Consider the following 20,060-nt stretch of genomic DNA (forward strand, 5'->3'; position numbering starts at 1 on the left):
AGTTGTCCTCTGCCTTACCCACTCTGACCTCTATGTTGGAAAAAGTGGAACAAGTGCTTCAAAAATCATTCTGACCACCATACTTCTCAATGTATTTTCACCAGACAAGTGGCATAAATATATTGATAAATCTACACCTACAGATGTATGTACAGTAGGAGGAGCTTAGTACATAGGAATGTGTATATATCTATAAGAGAATACAAACCGGATTCCAAAAAAGTTGGGACACTAAACAAATTGTGAATAATAACTGAATGCAATGATGTGGAGATGGCAAATGTCAATATTTTATTTGTAATAGAACGTAGATGACAGATCAAACGTTTAATCCGAGCAAATGTATCATTTTAAAGGAAAAATACGTTGATTCAAATTTTCACGGTGTCAACAAATCCCCAAAAAGTTGGGACAAGTAGCAATAAGAGGCTGGAAAAAGTAAATTTGAGCATAACGAAGAGCTGGAAGACCAATTAACACTAATTAGGTCAATTGGCAACATGATTGGGTATAAAAAGAGCTTCTCAGAGTGGCAGTGTCTCTCAGAAGCCAAGATGGGTAGAGGATCACCAATTCCCACAATGTTGCGCAGAAAGATAGTGGAGCAATATCAGAAAGGTGTTACCCAGCGAAAAATTGCAAAGACTTTGCATCTATCATCATCAACTGTGCATAACATCATCCGAAGATTCTGAGAATCTGGAACAATCTCTGTGCGTAAGGGTCAAGGCCGTAAAACCATACTGGATGCCCGTGATTTCTGGGCCCTTAACCACTTCAGCCCCGCTAGCTGAAACCCCCTTCATGACCAGAGCACTTTTTACACTTCGGCAATACACTACTTTCATCGTTTATCGCTCGGTCATGCAACTTACCACCCAAATGAATTTTACCTCCTTTTCTTCTCACTAATGGAGCTTTCATTTGGTTGTATTTTATTGCTGCTGACATTTTTACTTTTTTTGTTATTAATCAAAATGTAACGATTTTTTTGCAAAAAAAATGACATTTTTCACTTTCAGCTGTAAAATTTTGCAAAAAAAACGACATCCATATATACATTTTTCACCAAATTTATTGTTCTACATGTCTTTGATAAGAAAAAAATGTTTGGGCAAAAAAAAAAAAATGGTTTGGGTAAAAGTTATAGCGTTTACAAACTATGGTACAAAAATGTGAATTTCCGCTTTTTGAAACAGCTCTGATTTTCTGAGCACCTGTCATGATTCCTGAGGTTCTACAATGCCCAAACAGTAGAAAAACCCCACAAATGACCCCATTTCGGAAAGTAGACACCCTAAGGTATTCGCTCATGGGCATAGTGAGTTCATAGAACTTTTTATTTTTTGTCACAAGTTAGCGGAAAATTATGATGATTTTTTCTTTATTTTTTTTTCTTACAAAGTCTCATATTCCACTAACTTGCGACAAAAAATAAAAAATTCTAGGAACTCACCATGCCCCTCACAGAATACCTTGGGGTGTCTTCTTTCCAAAATGGGGTCACTTGTGGGGTAGTTATACTGCCCTGGCAATTTAGGGGCCCAAATGTGTGAGAAGAACGTTGCAATCAAAATGTGTAAAAAATGACCGGTGAAATCCGAAAGGTGCACTTTGGAATATGTGCCCCTTTGCCCGCCTTTGCAGCAAAAAAGTGTCACACATCTGGTATCGCCGTACTCAGGAGAAGTTGGGGAATGTGTTTTGGGGTGTCATTTTACATATACCCATGCTGGGTGAGAGAAATATCTTGGCAAAAGACAACTTTTCCCATTTTTTTATACAAAGTTGGCATTTGACCAAGATATTTTTCTCACCCAGCATGGGTATATGTAAAATGACACCCCAAAACACAATCCCCAACTTCTCCTGAGTACGGCGATAACACATGTGTGACACTTTATTGCAGCCTAGGTGGGCAAAGGGGCACATATTCCAAAGTGCACCTTTCGGGTTTCGCAGGCCATTTTTTACACATTTTGATTGCAAGGTACTTCTCACACATATGGGCCCCTAAATTGCCAGGGCAGTATAACTACGCCACAAGTGACCCCATTTTGGAAAGAAGACACCCCAAGGTATTCCGTGAGGGGCACTGCAAGTTCCTAGTTTTTTTTTTTTTTTTTTTCACAAGTTAGCGGAAAATGATGATTTATTTTTTTTCTCTTTTTTCCTTACAAAGTCTCATATTCCACTAACTTGCGACAAAAAATAAAAAATTCTAGGAACTCGCCATGCCCCTCACGGAATACCTTGGGGTGTCTTCTTTCCAAAATGGGGTCACTTGTGGCGTAGTTATACTGCTCTGGCAATTTAGGGGCCCATATGTGTGAGAAGTACTTTGCAATCAAAATCTGTAAAAAATGACCGGTGAAATCCGAAAGGTGCACTTTGGAATATGTGCCCCTTTGCCCACCTTGGCAGCAAAAAAGTGTCACACATCTGGTATCGCCGTACTCAGGAGAAGTTGGGGAATGTGTTTTGGGGTGTCATTTTACATATACCCATGCTGGGTGAGAGAAATATCTTGGCAAAAGACAACTTTTCCCATTTTTTTTATACAAAGTTGGCATTTGACCAAGATATTTTTCTCACCCAGCATGGGTATATGTAAAATGACACCCCAAAACACATTCCCCAACTTCTCCTGAGTACGGCAATACCAGATGTGTCACACTTTTTTGCTGCCAAGGTGGGCAAAGGGGCACATATTCCAAAGTGCACCTTTCGGGTTTCGCAGGCCATTTTTTACACATTTTGATTGCAAGGTACTTCTCACACATATGGGCCCCTAAATTGCCAGGGCAGTATAACTACGCCACAAGTGACCCCATTTTGGAAAGAAGACACCCCAAGGTATTCCGTGAGGGGCACTGCGAGTTCCTAGAATTTTATTTTTTTTGTCACAAGTTAGCGGAAAATGATGATTTTATTTTTTGTTCTCTTTTTTCCTTACAAAGTCTCATATTCCACTAACTTGCGACAAAAAATAAAAAATTCTAGGGACTCGCCATGCCCCTCACAGAATACCTTGGGGTGTCTTCTTTCCAAAATGGGGTCACTTGTGGCGTAGTTATACTGCCCTGGCAATTTAGGGGCCCATATGTGTGAGAAGTACTTTGCAATCAAAATGTGTAAAAAATGGCCTGCAAAATCCGAAAGGTGCACTTTGGAATATGTGCCCCTTAGCCCACCTTGGCATCAAAAAAGTGTCGCACATCTGGTATCACCGTACTCAGGAGAAGTTGGGGAATGTGTTTTGGGGTGCCATTTTACATATACCCATGCTGGGTGAGAGAAATATGTTGGCAAAAGACAACTTTTCCCATTTTTTTATACAAAGTTGGCATTTGACCAAGATATTTATCTCACCCAGCATGGGTATATGTAAAATGACACCCCAAAACACATTCCCCAACTTCTTCTGAGTACGGAGATACCAGATGTGTCACACTTTTTTGCAGCCTAGATGTGCAAAGGTGCCCAAATTCCTTTTAGGAGGGCATTTTTAGACATTTGGATCCCAGACTTCTTCTCACGCTTTAGGGCCCCTAAAAAGCCAGGGCAGTATAAATACCCCACATGTGACCCCACTTTGGAAAGAAGACACCCCAAGGTATCTAATGAGGGGCCTGGCAAGTTCATAGAATTTTTTTTTTTTTTCGCATAAGTTAGCGGAAATTGATTTTTTTTTTTTTGTTTTTTCTCACAAAGTCTCACTTTCCGCTAACTTAAGACAAAAATTTAAATCTTTCATGGACTCAATATGCCCCTCAGAAAATACCTTGGGGTGTCTTCTTTCCAAAATGGGGTCAGTTGTGGGGTGTTTGTACTGCCCTGGCATTTAAGGGTCTCCGCAATCATTACATGTATGGCCAGCATTAGGAGTTTCTGCTATTCTCCTTATATTGAGCATACAGGTAATGAGATTTTTTTTCCCGTTCAGCCTCTGGGCTGAAAGAAAAAAATGAACGGCACAGATTTCTTCATTCGCATCGATCAATGTGGATGAAAAAATCTCAGCCAAAAAAAAAATAATGGAGGGGAAAGGCATCTGCCAGGACATAGGAGCTCCGCCCTACATCCATACCCACTTAGCTCGTATGCCCTGGCAAACCAGATTTCTCCATTCGCATTAATCGATGTGGATGAATAAATCATTGCCGGGATTTTTTTTAATTTTTTTTTATATATATATACAAAGTGTTTGCCAAAGCATAGGAACGCCGCCTCCTCCTCAGCTCGTATGCCTTGGCAAACCTATCTGTCACTGCAGAGGAGAAAATCCCGTCTTGCAGCGCCGCATACACCGACTTGCGTGTAATCTGACAGCAGCGCAATGCTTCTGTCAGAATGCACATCGGTGCTGCAGCTAGTAGATCGGTTGGTCCACCTGGAAGGTAAAAAAACACAAAAAAAAAAAGAAAAAACCAGGCCACAACGCAATAATTTTATTAACTTTGGAACAGAACATGTAAACTTTAACTTTTTGAACTAAACATTAACGTGTTTGCTTACTGGTGTTTTTTTTTTTTTTTTTTTTACCTTTATAGAACAAACCTCTCCTTCCCCATGGGTCAATGTGCAAAGCGCAAATCGCCCAAAGATGTGGCGAAGTGCGTTATGCACTTTGTCCCATGTGAAAGGAGACGTTTGCAGCAGCTGTGAGTGAATGGGCCCTAATAGCCCTGTGTGCCTATCCTGGTGAGATGATCCCTATGCTAGGTGTACCTGTGTGTGGTACTTTCGGAAACATTCCCCTAAGCATAGGGCAGGGTGGTCAGGACAGTCAGGACAGAAATAGCAGGTGTCACGCCTTATTCCACTCCTGCTACAGACACGACATCTTTTTCGGGGTGACGGGTGGGTTGAGGTACCAGCAACGACATTGGGGAAATGTCGCTCGTGTAGACGGCTAACTACACTGGTGGATGGGGCCACGGAACCTCCTGGATACAGGAGGTTCTCGATGATCTCTTCCTGAAATTTGAGGAAGGATCCAGTTCTCCCAGCCTTACTGTAGAGAACAAAACTATTGTACAGAGCCAATTGAATTAAATATACAGACACCTTCTTATACCAGCGTCTGGTTCTGCGGGAAACTAAATACGGAGACAACATCTGGTCTTTGAAGTCCACCCCTCCCATGTGAAGGTTATAGTCGTGGACTGAGAGGGGCTTTTCAATGACACGGGCTGCTCGCTCAATTAGTATTGTCGTGTCTGCGTGAATGGAGGAGAGCATGTAAACGTCACGCTTGTCTCTCCATTTCACCGCGAGCAGTTCTTCGTTACACAGTGCGGCCCTCTGCCCCCTTGCAAGACGGGTGCTAACGAGCCGTTGGGGGAAGCCCGCGCGACTAGTTCACGTGGTACCACAGGCGCCAATCCGTTCTAGAAACAAATGCCTAAAGAGGGCCACACTTGTGTACAAATTGTCCACATAAAGATGGTACCCCTTGCCGAATAAGGGTGAGACCAAGTCCCAGACTATCTTCCCACTGCTCCCCAGGTAGTCAGGGCAACCGACCGGCTCCAGGGTCTGATCTTTTCCCTTATAGACACAAAATTTGTGTGTATAGCCTGTGGCCCTTTCACAGAGCTTATACAATTTGACCCCATACCGGGCGCGCTTGCTTGGGATGTATTGTTTGAAGCCAAGGCGCCCGGTAAAATGTATAAGGGACTCGTCTACGCAGATGTTTTGCTCTGGGGTATACATATCTGCAAATTTCAGGTTGAAATGGTCTATGAGGGGCCGAATTTTGTGGAGCCGGTCAAAAGCAGGGTGGCCTCTGGGACGGGAGGTGCTGTTATCACTAAAGTGCAGGAAACGCAGGATGGTCTCAAATCGTGTCCTGGACATAGCAGCAGAGAACATGGGCATGTGATGAATCGGGTTCGTGGACCAATATGACCGCAATTCATGCTTTTTTGTCAGGCCCATGTTGAGGAGGAGGCCCAGAAAAGTTTTAATTTCGGAAACTTGGACTGGTTTCCACCGGAAAGGCTGGGCATAAAAGCTTCCCGGATTAGCGGTTATAAATTGTGTGGCATACCGGTTTGTCTCTGCCACAACTAAGTCTAAGAGCTCCGCAGTCAAGAACAGCTCAAAAAATCCCAGGGCCGAACCGATCTGAGCTGTCTCAACCCGAACTCCAGACTGGGCGGTGAAAGGGGGAACTACAGGTGCGGCTGAAGTTGGGGACTGCCAATCAGGGTTTGCCAGCACCTTTGGGATTCTAGGGGCTCTACGGGCACGTCTTTGCGGTGGCTGCGATGGGGTCACTACTGCACGTGCCACCGTACCAGCTTCAACTGCCCTTCTGGTGCTCGCTACTTCACCATGTTCTACGGCAGTGCTGGTACTAGGTCCAGGAAGGGCTGGGCTGCTGGTGTATGCCTCACCACGTAATCCGACAGCACCAGCCCCACTCTGCTGCTCTTGAAGCGGATCCTGCGCAACCTGCGGTCTAGCGACACGGGGCCGGGTACGCCTGCTGCTATCAGGGACCTCAGCCTCCTCGTCCGAACTTTGGGTCAGAGAGCCACTGCTTTCTACAGGTTCGTATTCTGACCCGCTGGATTCATCAGATGAGGGTTCCCACTCCTCATCCGACTGGGTCAGAAGCCTGTAGGCCTCTTCAGAGGAATACCCCCTGTTAGACATGTGGGCAACTAAATTTAGGGGTATTCCCTGAGACTACCCAAGAAAAAAAAAGCAAGCCTGTGTTACAAATGGGAGGCTAGCGAAGTATCGGAGGCTGCTGCGGTTGATAAAAAATATCAAAACTGATTTTTTTTATCGCCGCAGTGCGTGTAAAGTGAATGTGCAGCGATCAAAAAAAATATATATTTTTTGTCACTGCGGTGGGGCAGGCGTGGGCGAACGCACGTGTGGGAGACCGATCAGGCCTGATCGGGCAAACACTGCGTTTTGGGTGGAGGGAGAACTAAAGTGACACTAGTACTATTATAGATCTGACCGTGATCAGTTTTGATCACTTCCAGATACTATAAAAGTACAAATGCTGATTAGCGATACGCTAATCAGCGAATAACGGACTGCGGTGTGGTGGGCTGGGCGCTAACTGATCCCTAAACTACCTAACCAAGGGGCCTATACTATACTGAAACCTAACGGTCCACACCAGTGAAAAAAAAAGTGACAGTTTGCACTGATCACTTTTTTCCTTTCACTAGTGATTGACAGGGGCGATCAAAGGGGTGATCAAAGGGTTAATTGGGGTGATCTGGGGGCTAAGTGTGGTGTAGTGGGTACTCACAGTGATGTGTGCTCCTCTGCTCCTCTGCTGGAACCAACCGACCAAAAGAAGGAGCAGAGGAGCACAGCAGCCATATAACCCCATCATATTTACTAATATGTGGGGTTAAATGGCTGCTGATTGGATTTTTTAAAAATCAGCAACCTGCCAACCAATGATCGTGGCCGGCAGGCTGCTGACGAAATACTCTGCTGCGAAATGCCGGCCCGCGATGCGCATGCGCGGGCCGGCTGTGAAGTAATCTCGCGTCTCGCGAGATGACGCCCCGATGCGTCCAGGAGGAACAAATCAACCACCTCCCGGACGCATCGGTGCGTTAGGCGGTCGGGAGGTGGTTAAACAACACTGCACCACAAACAGGAATGCTACTGTAAAGGAAATCACAGAATGGGCTCAGGAATACTTCCAGAAACCATTGTCAGTGAACACAATCCACCGTGCCATCCACCGTTGCCAGCTGAAACTCTACAGTGCAAGGAAGAAGCCATTTCTAAGCAAGATCCACAAGCTCAGGAGTTTTCACTGGGCCAGGGATCATTTATAATGGAGTGTGGCAAAATGGAAGACTGTTCTGTGGTCAGACGAGTCACGATTCTAAGTTCTTTTTGGAAATCTGGGACGCAATGTCATCCGGACCAAAGAGGACAAGGACAACCCAAGTTGTTATCAACGTTCAGTTCAGAAGCCTGCATCTCTGATGGTATGGGGTTGCATGAGTGCGTGTGGCATGGACAGCTTGCATGTCTGGAAAGGCACCATCAATGCAGAAAAATATATTCAGGTTCTAGAACAACATATGCTCCCATCCAGACGTCATCTCTTTCAGGGAAGACCCTGCATTTTTCAACAAGATAATGCCAGACCACATTCTGCATCAATCACAACATCATGGCTGCGTAGGAGAAGGATCCGGGTACTGAAATGGCCAGTCTGCAGTCCAGATCTTTCACCTATAGAGAACATTTGGCGCATCATAAAGAGGAAGGTGCAACAAAGAAGGCCCAAGACGATTGAACAGTTAGAGGCCTGTATTAGACAAGAATGGGAGAGCATTCCTATTTCTTAAACTTGAGAATCTGGTCTCCTCGGTCCCCAGACGTCTGTTGAGTGTTGTAAGAAGAAGGGGAGATGCCACACAGTGGTAAAAATGGCCTTGTCCCAACTTTTTGGGGATTTGTTGACACCATGAAATTCTGATTCAACATATTTTTCCCTTAAAATGGTACATTTTCTCAGTTTAAACTTTTGTTCTGTGATTTATGTTCTATTCTGAATAAAATATTAGAAGTTGGCACCTCCACATCATTGCATTCAGTTTTTATTCACGATTTGTATAGTGTCCCAACTTTTTTGGAATCCGGTTTGTATATATGAATAGAATATTTTCCTTGCACTGAGCTGCGCCTAGTAATGGCTGATGTAAAATGCAGCGAATCTATGTTGGGAAACTGAGAAACATTTCAACGACGCACCCATCCCCCTCCTAGAGCCCATAGCAGTTGTGTGATCTGTCTCCATAGTAGGTACACCAGTGTACCCAACCCTTTTTTCCCATGACATCCAAGGTCAGGAGACAGTTGGGACCCCTATACTCATTAGATTGTCACCCAATCCTGCCAAAATTGGCTGGTTTGCCCACATTTTTCCTAATGTGTGTGTGGTCAGCTGAAAGCAGGAAATCCTTCAAGGGTGTACTTAATGGGACTGTACCTTTACAAATACTCATCAGTGGGGGTCCAACCACTGGGGTGCCTGCTGATCATAAAAATGGAGGACCTGTGTTTCCCTGTCTAAATGAAGGTCATGCATGAGTGTTGATGCTCCAGTCAACCTTAAGGGACTATTGGAAATAGCCATGAACATGCAAGGTCTCCAGCAGTTGGATCTCCACCAATCAGGCACTTATCCCCTACTCTGAGGATAGGGGACAACTGTTTACAATGGGACAACCCCTTTAAGTTATAAGACGTACAATACTATCACTGTTCTGTTTATATTGTGGTTTGTCAGGTTTCTTGTGTAACCATTGTGAAAACAAACATGAAAACCCAATGGACCTGTAACAAGTCAATGATGATAATGAAGATGTCATATCCGTCCTGAATACTTTCACTAAATAAAAGCCATAAAGCGAATGTGAGCACAGCCTTATGAGTCAGTGTCATACAAAAAGCATGTTAGGGTGGGTTCACATCAAGTTTTATGCCTCCATTTGACGTATACGTTAAAAAAAAAAAAAGGATACAAAAATGCAGCACACCACGTTCTGGTATCCTGCAGAGTTTGGTAAAAAAAATAAAAATAAATGTATACTTTTTTTTTTAATAATGGTAAAAAAAAGTAGGCCTTTTTTTTTTTACAATGGAATTCTATGGTGAACAGATACCACTGTATGGCATAAGTCTGAGGCATCAATTTACCGTATACGTTTTTGGATATGTTAAACGGATGGGAAAAAATGCGAACAATGTCTAGCATACATGATATTAGCGTTCTCAAGCTGAGCACAAAAATAGAAGATGCTCCAATAAATAAGCCATTCACAAACCTTGCGATGCACAAGCACTGCCATCATCTTATATCCAAAGCTAAACAAGAGGGTGTTTGTTACCCCTTTTACAACCTTTCCATGTCTCTTGGGCAATTTCCCCACCCACCCGTGTGCTAACAGTGCATCACCTTGAGAGCGGTGACCTACACAGGCTTTTGCCATTCAGTGACAAAGGGGATGGGATAAACCAGGACTGGGCCCTCTCTCTCTCCACGGGCCCCATAGCAGCTACAGGTTCTACGTCTTTATGATCATTGCTTTAAACTTGAGTAAATGGAAAAAAACAGCCCTTCTCAAGATCAGATTTATCTACATTAACAAGGGCTACAAAATAATACAGAGGTTATCAAAGTACGTTTAACATATGAGGGCAGTACAGCATAGCAAATCTGTCAGCAGAGTGCTTATGCGGATCCCATCTGTGTACACAGTTCATTTTGTTAGACACAGTATGACTAGTTGAATAACCTTTAAATTTGATGGTTCCGCCCGTCTTTGGCTTCAGTGCAAAGAGTAAATGAATCCAACAACCTAGACAAACAGAACAATGCTGCACAGGATTCACAGCAATAAAGACAATGAGCTCATGGAAATCTGTTAGCAATTATACAATGGCTGCAAGCAAAGGGCTTTAATGTTATTCATTTGGGCGGATTTTTGTTATCAAACATACTATTTTTCTTTGCTTGTTTCACACAAAATTCATGACATCCTACTGATATTTCTTTTAAAGGGAATCCATCACCAGTTTTAGGGAGACCTACATTTTTTCTAAAATCTTGTACTGAACTGCTCCAATGCAAGCCAAGGAATCCTAATATTCACAAGCTCCTGTTCTCACCACCCATCGGTCAATGATTGGCAGTTTTTCTACTGCAATCAGTAGCAGGTGGGCGGTGGAAGCCAGAAATCCAGACCTGAAGGTCAATGATCCAAAACCCTGTGAGATGTTCTCAATAAGACACCAGTAGTCAGGAAAGCACAGGAACATGTTGTTAAGCAGATATACAACTTTTGTGCTTGTGCTACACTACATTGCAATGTAATGTATGTAATATTATTGCTTCTTCCGCTTTTTAACCTTTATTGGTGTAGACATTTTATGGGTGTTTCACTAATTACACCAGGTAATTTCATATTTTAGAATTTTAGGATTTTTATATTTGTGGCTATCTGGCTTAGCTATATTCTCTTGCCAAATTCCAAAGCTTGTCAGAAAATTGGATCTGGACTCATAGAGAGATACTTCCAATAGGTGTCGCTGGCAAGATGGTTCTCTTTCTTGGTAGATACCTCTTTGAAAATATTTTTGGTGATAAGTTTGTATGATTAGCAATCTGGTGCATCACTTTAAATCCTAATAAAAAGATTAGGGCATAGTCCCATCCATCTTTGAACACTGTTTAATAAATAAAAATCAGAAAAAGAAAATTCCCAAAAATGTTGATGCTCCCTTACAGCATGAAATACAGTTTTCTTTTTGGGTTTGTACATGTACATTGACGGTGATGAATGTTTAACACACCAATTTGTTATATTTCTACATCCATGTTATATTATTTCTCATTTACAGAGACCCACCCAGGTGGAATGGGGACAAATTTCTGATCATCAGACAAGATCACAGAAGACTATGATCGCCTTAGTCACTTGCGGTGTCTTGTTGGCTTTTTTTATTCTGGCTGGATACTTTCTTTCCAACAGAGAGAGCTGGAGTCCTGGAAGACAGAGACTGGTTAGTTTATACAGCTGGCAAAGTAGCAGTTAGTGTCAGATGGTGTTTTGTACTTTCCATCACCAAGCTAATGTATCAATAAGCTTAATCTAATTTTTGGAACTGAAGTCTTGCTTTCATAGAGCAGAATAAATATGATGAGAGTATGTCAAATATACAGTCTTTATTTCTATATGTAGCAATGCAAAGGTTGGGACTCTATGGGGTGGGTTAATGGAGGAATTACCTATAAATTCATGTGCCCATTGGCAGTCGAGGGTGCAGCCACCGTATCACTGTCCCATGGAGGCACAGCCATTATCATGACCTCAGTTTTTATTATTTTACATGCCCTATGATTCTTAGTTCATTTAAGCGGTTTTACCTTTCCATTAGCAACTTCTGTATTTTTGACAAAAGAATGCAGTGCTAATTTTGCCATTAAAAAATACTAGAAATTAAACTTTATGGGCCCCATTGTAAGTATAACTCCTACAAAAAATGAGTTCACTAGGAGTAGCAGGAGTTATATTTTTAATTAGGTTACACAATTAAAGTATATGTATTGATGCCCAGGATTGTAATATGGATTGTTTATGGAAATCAATGGGGGACTACAGGATTCATTTGAAAACTGATCCATTGTAGCTGTGTCATGGCTTCATTATGATAGGGAGCCATGATGTGATCCTTAGAATAATATATCAAAATTGTACATATGCAAAGAAATACCAACTGTAAACGTAACAACTAAGGCAATAAAAAAGAAATCATTTTAGTGCAGTCTGATAGTTATAACAACATAAACAAAGATAACTTGCCTCCTCTACTCTAATCCCCAACACCCTAACATTTTTAGGGGACTCTATTTCCAACAGTCCATTCTTGCCAGCAGAAAGATTTTGTTTGACAACTACATATTTTTGTATGATCAGCAATAGTATTGCATGAGTGTCACTTCACTCTTGATCATGTTTTGGGCATATTGACATGTGCCTTCCTCCTGCCCAAGAGAGGGAAGAAAATTGTATCCTATGCCACTTTTCTCTTGCCTACCCCTCATAGACCGAGATAATCTAGTGTCCTACAGTCCTTGTAGGTAGGTTTGAAGCTGCCTGTTTTGTGTTAAAGATGAATTAAAGGGGTAATCCCAGCTGGCAGGGCCACCATCAGGGCAGTACGGGTGGTAATGCAGTCAGGGGTCCGGACTTGTCATCCTAATTAATAATCACTTCAGTGCAGTAAGTACTAATCAGGCTGTCTGGCCCTTCCCTTGGATGTGGATTGGGGGAGGGGGCCAAATGAATTATTTGAATTGGCAGCTCTTTGGTGGAAGTCAAACCCTAGACCTTCTATACGGCAGGCAGCAGATTCTCTTCTACACTATAGACCTTTCATATTAGCAAGATTTTCTTCACATGTATAATATTACATTAATAGTATCAATTGTATTACTGAAATGATGAGAAAAACAATTGTTCTATTTTTATTTATGCTGTTTACCGATCACCATAGTGATGAGTTCACTATATTGTACAGATTATTATGAGAACAGGAATAACAAATACTGTATTGTGATAAGCATGTTACAATAGAGACCTCTGAAATACTTTCTTTAATAAAAATGGCAGAAAAATTTAACTTACTTTCTAGCTTTTCTTTTAGGGTAAAAAATATTTTTTTCTGCAAAGTTCATGTTGCTAAAATAATAATAATGAAGCACAAAACATTTCAATAAATACATTATTGTAACATACTTATCCTTGTAATCTTAATAACCCATACAATATTGGTAACACATTATATATGTTGGTGATCAGTAAACAGTGTAAATAAAATATGGTGATTCTCCACCCCCATTTAACCTATAATAAAAAGCTGATAGAAATTAAAATCTTACTTATGTGTATGGTAAAATGGCCTGAAACACACAAAAAAATTTAGTCAGTGTGTGTGTGGGGCACATGGTTTGACTGTATAGGGCCCTCAAATTCCTGATGACTGCCCTGCCAGCTGATAATGTGATGTCATCTTATGATGGCATAGAGTATGACAGTAGTTACAGGTCGAATATTTTGGATGTTCCTATTCCATTAAAAAAACACTATGAATATATACTGTAGAGTAATAATGTACTGTGCAATTCCTTGTCAGACCAAGGAAGAAATAACCATTCCACTATGGTGAATGGATTTATATGTAAGTACAGTTCACTGTAGAACAGTTTTTAGTCTTTGTAGATCAGACAGTAGGCAGTCCTAGGCATTGTAATGTGAATGGGTAAGGAAATTGAACGTACCATAAATGTGCATAGAGTGCTCCACTTATTTTGTTTTGCAGCATTTATTGTGTGCTTTTTCATTGTAATCTGTTAAATAATCCTGAGTGTTAAAGCTTAGTGCATGTCCCGTCATGTATAGATCATTAGATACTGCTGTTTTTCTAACAGCCATCATGTTTTCTGTTTTTAATGCATGAAACAGCTTGAAATCTTATTGGCTGTGATGTCTTCCACACTAACCCTGCTTGCTGTTTGTATGCCTGTATAGGGTGAAGACCCGTACTGTACCGAATCGGACAGCCAAGGAAACACTCTGGTGTCTGTATCTGCCCATGCTCAGGACAAACCAAACAGTGGGACCCGGGAGAATGGAACAGGTCAAACAGTTTCCCCTGCTGCAAGTAATGGGCATTCAACTAAGAAACAAACCGTTTCTGATACTGAACTATAAGATGAGTGTGCTAATAGATACATTGTTTGGTTGTTAAGAGAGATACAGATTATGTCATATGTTATTTGATTAAGCTAGATGAGGGTTGCTAAAATCTATCATAGCAATCTAGTACAATGGAAAACAAGCTCATTCCAAATATATGTTTCTTCAAAGTGGTGTTACCCTTATCTTGCCGATTTTCTAACACCAGACACCATAAAGGTGTGAATTAAAGTAATGGACCCTTAGAGAGTCTGTTTGCATTAAACTATCCCTAATACATTAGGTGTATCAATAAAGTATAAAACACTCAAATCTTTTGAATTTTCTTCATTGATACACTTCCCCTATTCCACTATCTCCAATGTCATAGGAGACATAGGAGCCTATAATGAAAAATCTAATTTCAGCCTTGTAAGTAATTGATATGGTTTGGATAAAGTGTGAAGATCTTTGGCTCTCTTTATATGTACATATAATGGGTAAAATTAGACATTGTAAGGAATATGCTTTCATATTATAATAATACAATCAGGGCAAATGCAAAATATCACATTGATGCAATTTATCCATCATTTAGTAAGTGCAAGACTGTGTCAGAGTGGGCTTCCTTGCGCCCACCAGAGAAAATTATTCTCTGGGTCCAACCCTTACATCACCAATGTGTAATGGGTTTCGAATTAAAGCAATAGACCCTATCGTTAAGTGATTATCTCCAAAGGCAGCTCCAAATATTTTTCTTTCTCCCCTGGATCTTTGGAGCCCATTATTGTATCAGAGTCCGGGCCCACTAGAGGATCTTCTAGTACTATGGTGGGTCAGTATGACCCTGGTGCAAGACAAGACATGTATTCTTCCAATGGTGGATGATAATATTCAGCGCTGTCCCACATGGACAACATTTTAATGGACAGATCACAATTCACACTTTTGACCATCTTTCCTTTGCAAAATGTATTTAGTGAACAACCTTCATTTTCACTAAGCCAAGAGTTGAGACTAGACAATTTTTTTTTTACCCATGAACATTATTTTATTAACATTGTTATTATTATAGTCATATCTATGGGATGCAGATTAAATATGGTTTAGTGACCAAAAAGTGGCAATAGGAGTCTGACTTAAAATCTCCTTAAATTGGTAGGCCCATCTGGGACATTGATGGCATATCGCTAGGCTATGGCATCAATTTTCGATAAGTGCAGGTACAACATGCTCACTTGGCTATTTTCGGAATTCCTATAGTGATGGATGGAGAGCACTTCACAAATGAGTGATGTGCTCTCCTTCACATTGGGGGCCCCATTCTCTAGATAGGAGCAGGTCCCAGAAGAGATCTGCACATATTTGACATTGATGGCCTATTATAGCATTCTGCCATCAATGTACCAGATGGGACAACCCATTTAACCATGGCCTCAGTCATATAGTCTATTAAGATAGTTGAAAGAGGTTTCCAGTATTGTATCTTAATGGCCTATATCTAGAAAAGGCCATCAAAATCTGATCGGTGGTGGTCTAATAACATGCACCCCCACCAATCAGCTGTTCTAGAGTGGCTCCGCCCTGAAGTACACACCAAAACTACACAGCTCTGGCCATTCACTTCAATGTAAGCAGGCCTACAGTAACCAGTTCTATCTTCTGCACGATAGACAGAGCTCTATAGGTCCAATGCCTACTTCCTTCTAGGGGTATTCTGAAGCAGCTGTGCTGTGTGTGAGTGGTGTCAAACCTTCATCAATCTGATATTAATGGCCTACCCTGGGAGCTATTCTCGTATGGTCACAAGACTAATATTTATAACTGGGTGCTGAGCTGCAGTACCAGACAAGAGAGGCACTGAAATCAAGAAGACCTTTAAAGGGGTTGCACAAACATTATTTATCATATTTATCTTAGGCCTCTTTCACACGGGCGTCATGTTTTTGGCCCGGATAAGATGCGGGTGTGTTGCGTACATTGTAATGCGTTTTGCACGCGTGTGAGAAAAATCTGCATGTTTGGTACCCAAACCTGAACTTCTTCACAGAAGTTCGGGTTTTGGTTAGGTGTTCTGTAGAATGTATTATTTTCCCTTATTATTTTCCCTTATAACATGGTTATAAGGGAAAATAGTAGCATTCTTAATACAGAATGCTTAGTACAGTAGGGCTGGAGGGGTTAAAAAAATATTTAAAATAATTTAACTCACCTTAATCCACTTGTTCGTGTAAGCCCGGCTTCTCTTCTGTCTTCTTCTTTGAGGAATAGGACCTTTGATCACATCACTGCGCTCATCACATGATCCATCACATAATCTTTTACCTTGGTGATGGGTCATGTGACGGACCATGTGATGAGCGCAGTGACGTCAACACAGGTCCTTTTCCTGTGCACAGCAAAGATGAAGACAGAAGAGAAGTCGGGCTGCGCGAACAAGAGTTAAATTATTATATATTTTTTTAACCCCTCCAGCCCTATTGTGCTAAGCATTCTGTATTAAGAATGATATTATTTTCCCTTATAACCATGTTATAAGGGAAAATAATAATGATCGGGTCTCCATCCCTATCGTCTCCTAGCAATCGTGCGTGAAAATCGCACCGCATCCGCACTTGCTTGCGGATGCTTGCGATTTTCACACATCCCCATTCACTTCTATGGGGCCTGCGTTGCGTGGAAAACACACAAAGAGGAGCATGCTGCACGCAACGCACAAGTGATGCGTGAAAATCACTGTTCGTCCACACAGCCCCATAGAAATGAATGGGTCAGGATTCAGTGGGGGTGCAATGTGTTCACCTCACGCATTGTGCCCGCGCTGAAATCTCGCCCGTGTGAAAGGGGCCTTAGGGTTACTTAGACTGTAAGCCCCATTGGGGACAGCTTGATGCTAATGTCTATAAAGCGCTGGAGAATTTAGCAGTGCATAAAATAAAAAAATAAAAATCATAAAGAAAATAAAATATGCTTGCCATTTGTATACTGTTAAAAAAAGATCCAGTGATACTATCAATGTGGCTACAGCTGACTGTTTGCTGACATCATATCTTGTGTTGCCCCACCTGCTGCCAACTTAGGCCCACTCATATGCAGGTACTTTTAGATTTTTTTTCCACAGCCAGTTTAAGTTCTCATTCCTGACCTGACTCACAGCCAGGTCTCTGTATAGCGAGAAATAGCTTTCTTACCTGTGTTCACCTCAGAGGAGCTACCAAAAATGTATCTCTTCTCTGAAGAAATCTATTTCTATTAGCTGCTCTGCACGTTGCTATATAGCATGTTGCTATACATTTTAACCACCAGATGGCACCATACTATGTATGTAAATGTCAAAATGCTTCACAAGAATGGACATCCCTCCATTTTCACCCCGGCAGCCCCCCTGACATGAGCATCGGAGCAGTTCATGCTCCGATGCTCTCCTTTGCCCTGCGCTAAATCGCGCAGGGCAAAGGCATTTTTCTGAGTTCCGGTGACATACCGGGCTCTTTATGGGGCTGACAGGCAGCCCGGTGACGTCACCGGCACTGATGGGCGGGATTTGGCTCTGCCCTAGCCAGTAAAACGGCTAGGGCAGAGCTAAAGCCCGCCCCTCAGAGCCGGTGACGTCACCGAACACACTGCTGGGCGGAAGTTACCGCCCGGCAGTGTGTTATTGAAAACACAAGAGCCTGTGCCCTGCGCGATCTAGCGTAGGGCACGGGAGCGCATCGGAGCATGAGATGCTCCGATGCCAGGCTCAGGAGGGCTGCCGGGGTGAAAATAAGGGTATGTCCGGGTTCAGCTCTGAACCCGGACAACCCCTTTAACACCATATAAGTGGCAAATATGTATTATTTTTTTGATCATCTACAGTATGATATGTAATGGTGGGCAACCCCTTTAAAGTTTGATAATATACCTTCACAGATACCAGTAACCTCTAACCTGTATATAGTCATAAAGTTAAGTAGACTCTTCATTAATTTGTCATAACGTACTTGAAATGACATTTTACCTTTGTAGTGATTAAAGGGCAAACCTTGTATAATTCCCTTTCATTGTACTTTCTAGAGGGACTGCTAAAGGGTGTGTAACAAAGGTTTTTTAGAATGTGAGGTCTGTGGGGGCTGGGTGATATTTACACCCATAAAGTCTACTCTTGACACTATATGAAAGAGCTCTAAGGCTACATTCACACTCTTGGTTTTGATGGCCGTTTTTTTAACAGGTGCTTTCTAAAAGATGGCCGTTAAAAACAGCTCCCTTAAATTGTATGGGGGCTGTGGGGTCGTGAAAATGGCCAAAATAGGACATGTCTTATTTTTTATGGACATTTTTTAGGGGCTGTTTAAAAAACAGCCACATGAATAAGCCAATAGACTTCAATTGTTCTGAAAACAGCTGTGTGAATGTAGCCTAACTGCCTGTAATACATTACTCTATTTTTCTCAAACAGTGGATGCGATACTGTTACTTATTTACAGCAAATAAAGATGTAAAAAGCCTCTGAATATCGCACCTCCAGAAGACTAAGCTTTTTTTTCCTCGAACTCTCAATGTAGGCATGTTGGGGTCATGTCGAAAACTAGTAACAGTGCGACTGATCCATTTACGGACTTTGACTTGTAAACGGCAGTGGGCATTGGACTGATTTCTATACATTCCCTCTGCTGTGGTCATCAGATTTTATTTTTATTTCACAGCTTGGAAAGATTACACAAAATAAATCTAGTGTGCAGTGTGCAAATGACGGCTTCATCTAAAACACTTGGCAAGTTACAGGCTATGTCCACCCTTGCAAACATTTTTGAATGCATATAAAATAAATATGAAGCAACTTTGCAGTACATATTAATTAAACATTTCCCACTATATTTTTGTACAGCTCCTATGCTATGGTAACAGACAACAAACTGTATACAGCATATTCTGATCATGCAGTCATGTCAACTTTTATCTATTTTTGGCCAAATTAACAATTGGAAGAAACTAAGAAATGGAAGAAAGTATGACACTGCAGGGTTACCCTACCCAGATTGTCAGTCACCATGGCGATGCATCGCCTGCAGAGGAGCTGTAGAAACAAAACGATAGGAACATTTTGATTAAAACCTACTGCAAAGACCTGTTCTTTGCTTTATATGTACACAGACAATACTTTTTTTGCAAAGCTATACATGGCCTTTGAAGGTGTATTTCAATTATATTAAGTTATCCACTACCCACAGGACAGTGGAATAACTATAAGATCGATGGGGGTCCTACCCCTGGGAACTGCACTGATCACGAGAACGAGGGTCCCGTACCCAGTGAAGCCCCTCGAAATAAACAGAGTGGCCAGTTGGGCATGAGCACAGACGCTCAATTAATTTCTATGGGCGTCCAGAGATAGCTGAGTGATATACTCAGCTATCTATCTCTAGAACTCCCATAGAAATTAATGGAGCAGCTGCGTCCATGCCCAACAAGCAGGGCTCCATGGAGTATAGGGCCCTCGTTCTGATTAACAATGGGGTTAAGCGGTAGGATCCCAACCAAATGGTTATCCAATATTCTGTGGAAAGAGGATAACTTAATATAACCAGAATATCCCTTTAAAGTAAGCTTTTGAAACATAAATGTGTATGTGGGGATGTTAACATGGCCTCTTTTCTGATAGGTAACATGATTTTTGGATGTCATATTTTAAAGGGTGTATCCATCTTCAAAAATCATTTTACACACACATGCCAAACAGTATATGCTGTAAATGAAACTGTACTTCAGCAGGCAAAACTCTGACAAAATTGTGAATGAAGCTCTGGAGAATAATAAAGGCAGTAAGTCAGG

The 20,060-nt window shown here is 41.7% G+C and overlaps 1 protein-coding gene across 2 annotated transcripts in view; it reads left to right on the top strand.

Moving 5' to 3' along the window:
• The window catches only part of CD34 (CD34 molecule), a 104,137-nt gene extending 87,854 nt beyond the window's left edge, over nucleotides 1–16,283 (top strand). For both annotated transcript variants that reach the window (XM_044288342.1, XM_044288343.1), the window contains exons 7-8: nucleotides 11,410–11,571; nucleotides 14,100–16,283. In XM_044288342.1, the coding sequence (XP_044144277.1) occupies nucleotides 11,410–11,571; nucleotides 14,100–14,282 (345 nt within the window). In that variant the 3' untranslated portion in view covers nucleotides 14,283–16,283. The remainder of the gene's footprint in view (nucleotides 1–11,409; nucleotides 11,572–14,099) is intronic.
• Nucleotides 16,284–20,060: the final 3,777 nt, after the last annotated feature.

Source organism: Bufo gargarizans, chromosome 3 (genome assembly GCF_014858855.1).
Source record: "Bufo gargarizans isolate SCDJY-AF-19 chromosome 3, ASM1485885v1, whole genome shotgun sequence".
Classification (NCBI taxonomy): domain Eukaryota; kingdom Metazoa; phylum Chordata; class Amphibia; order Anura; family Bufonidae; genus Bufo; species Bufo gargarizans.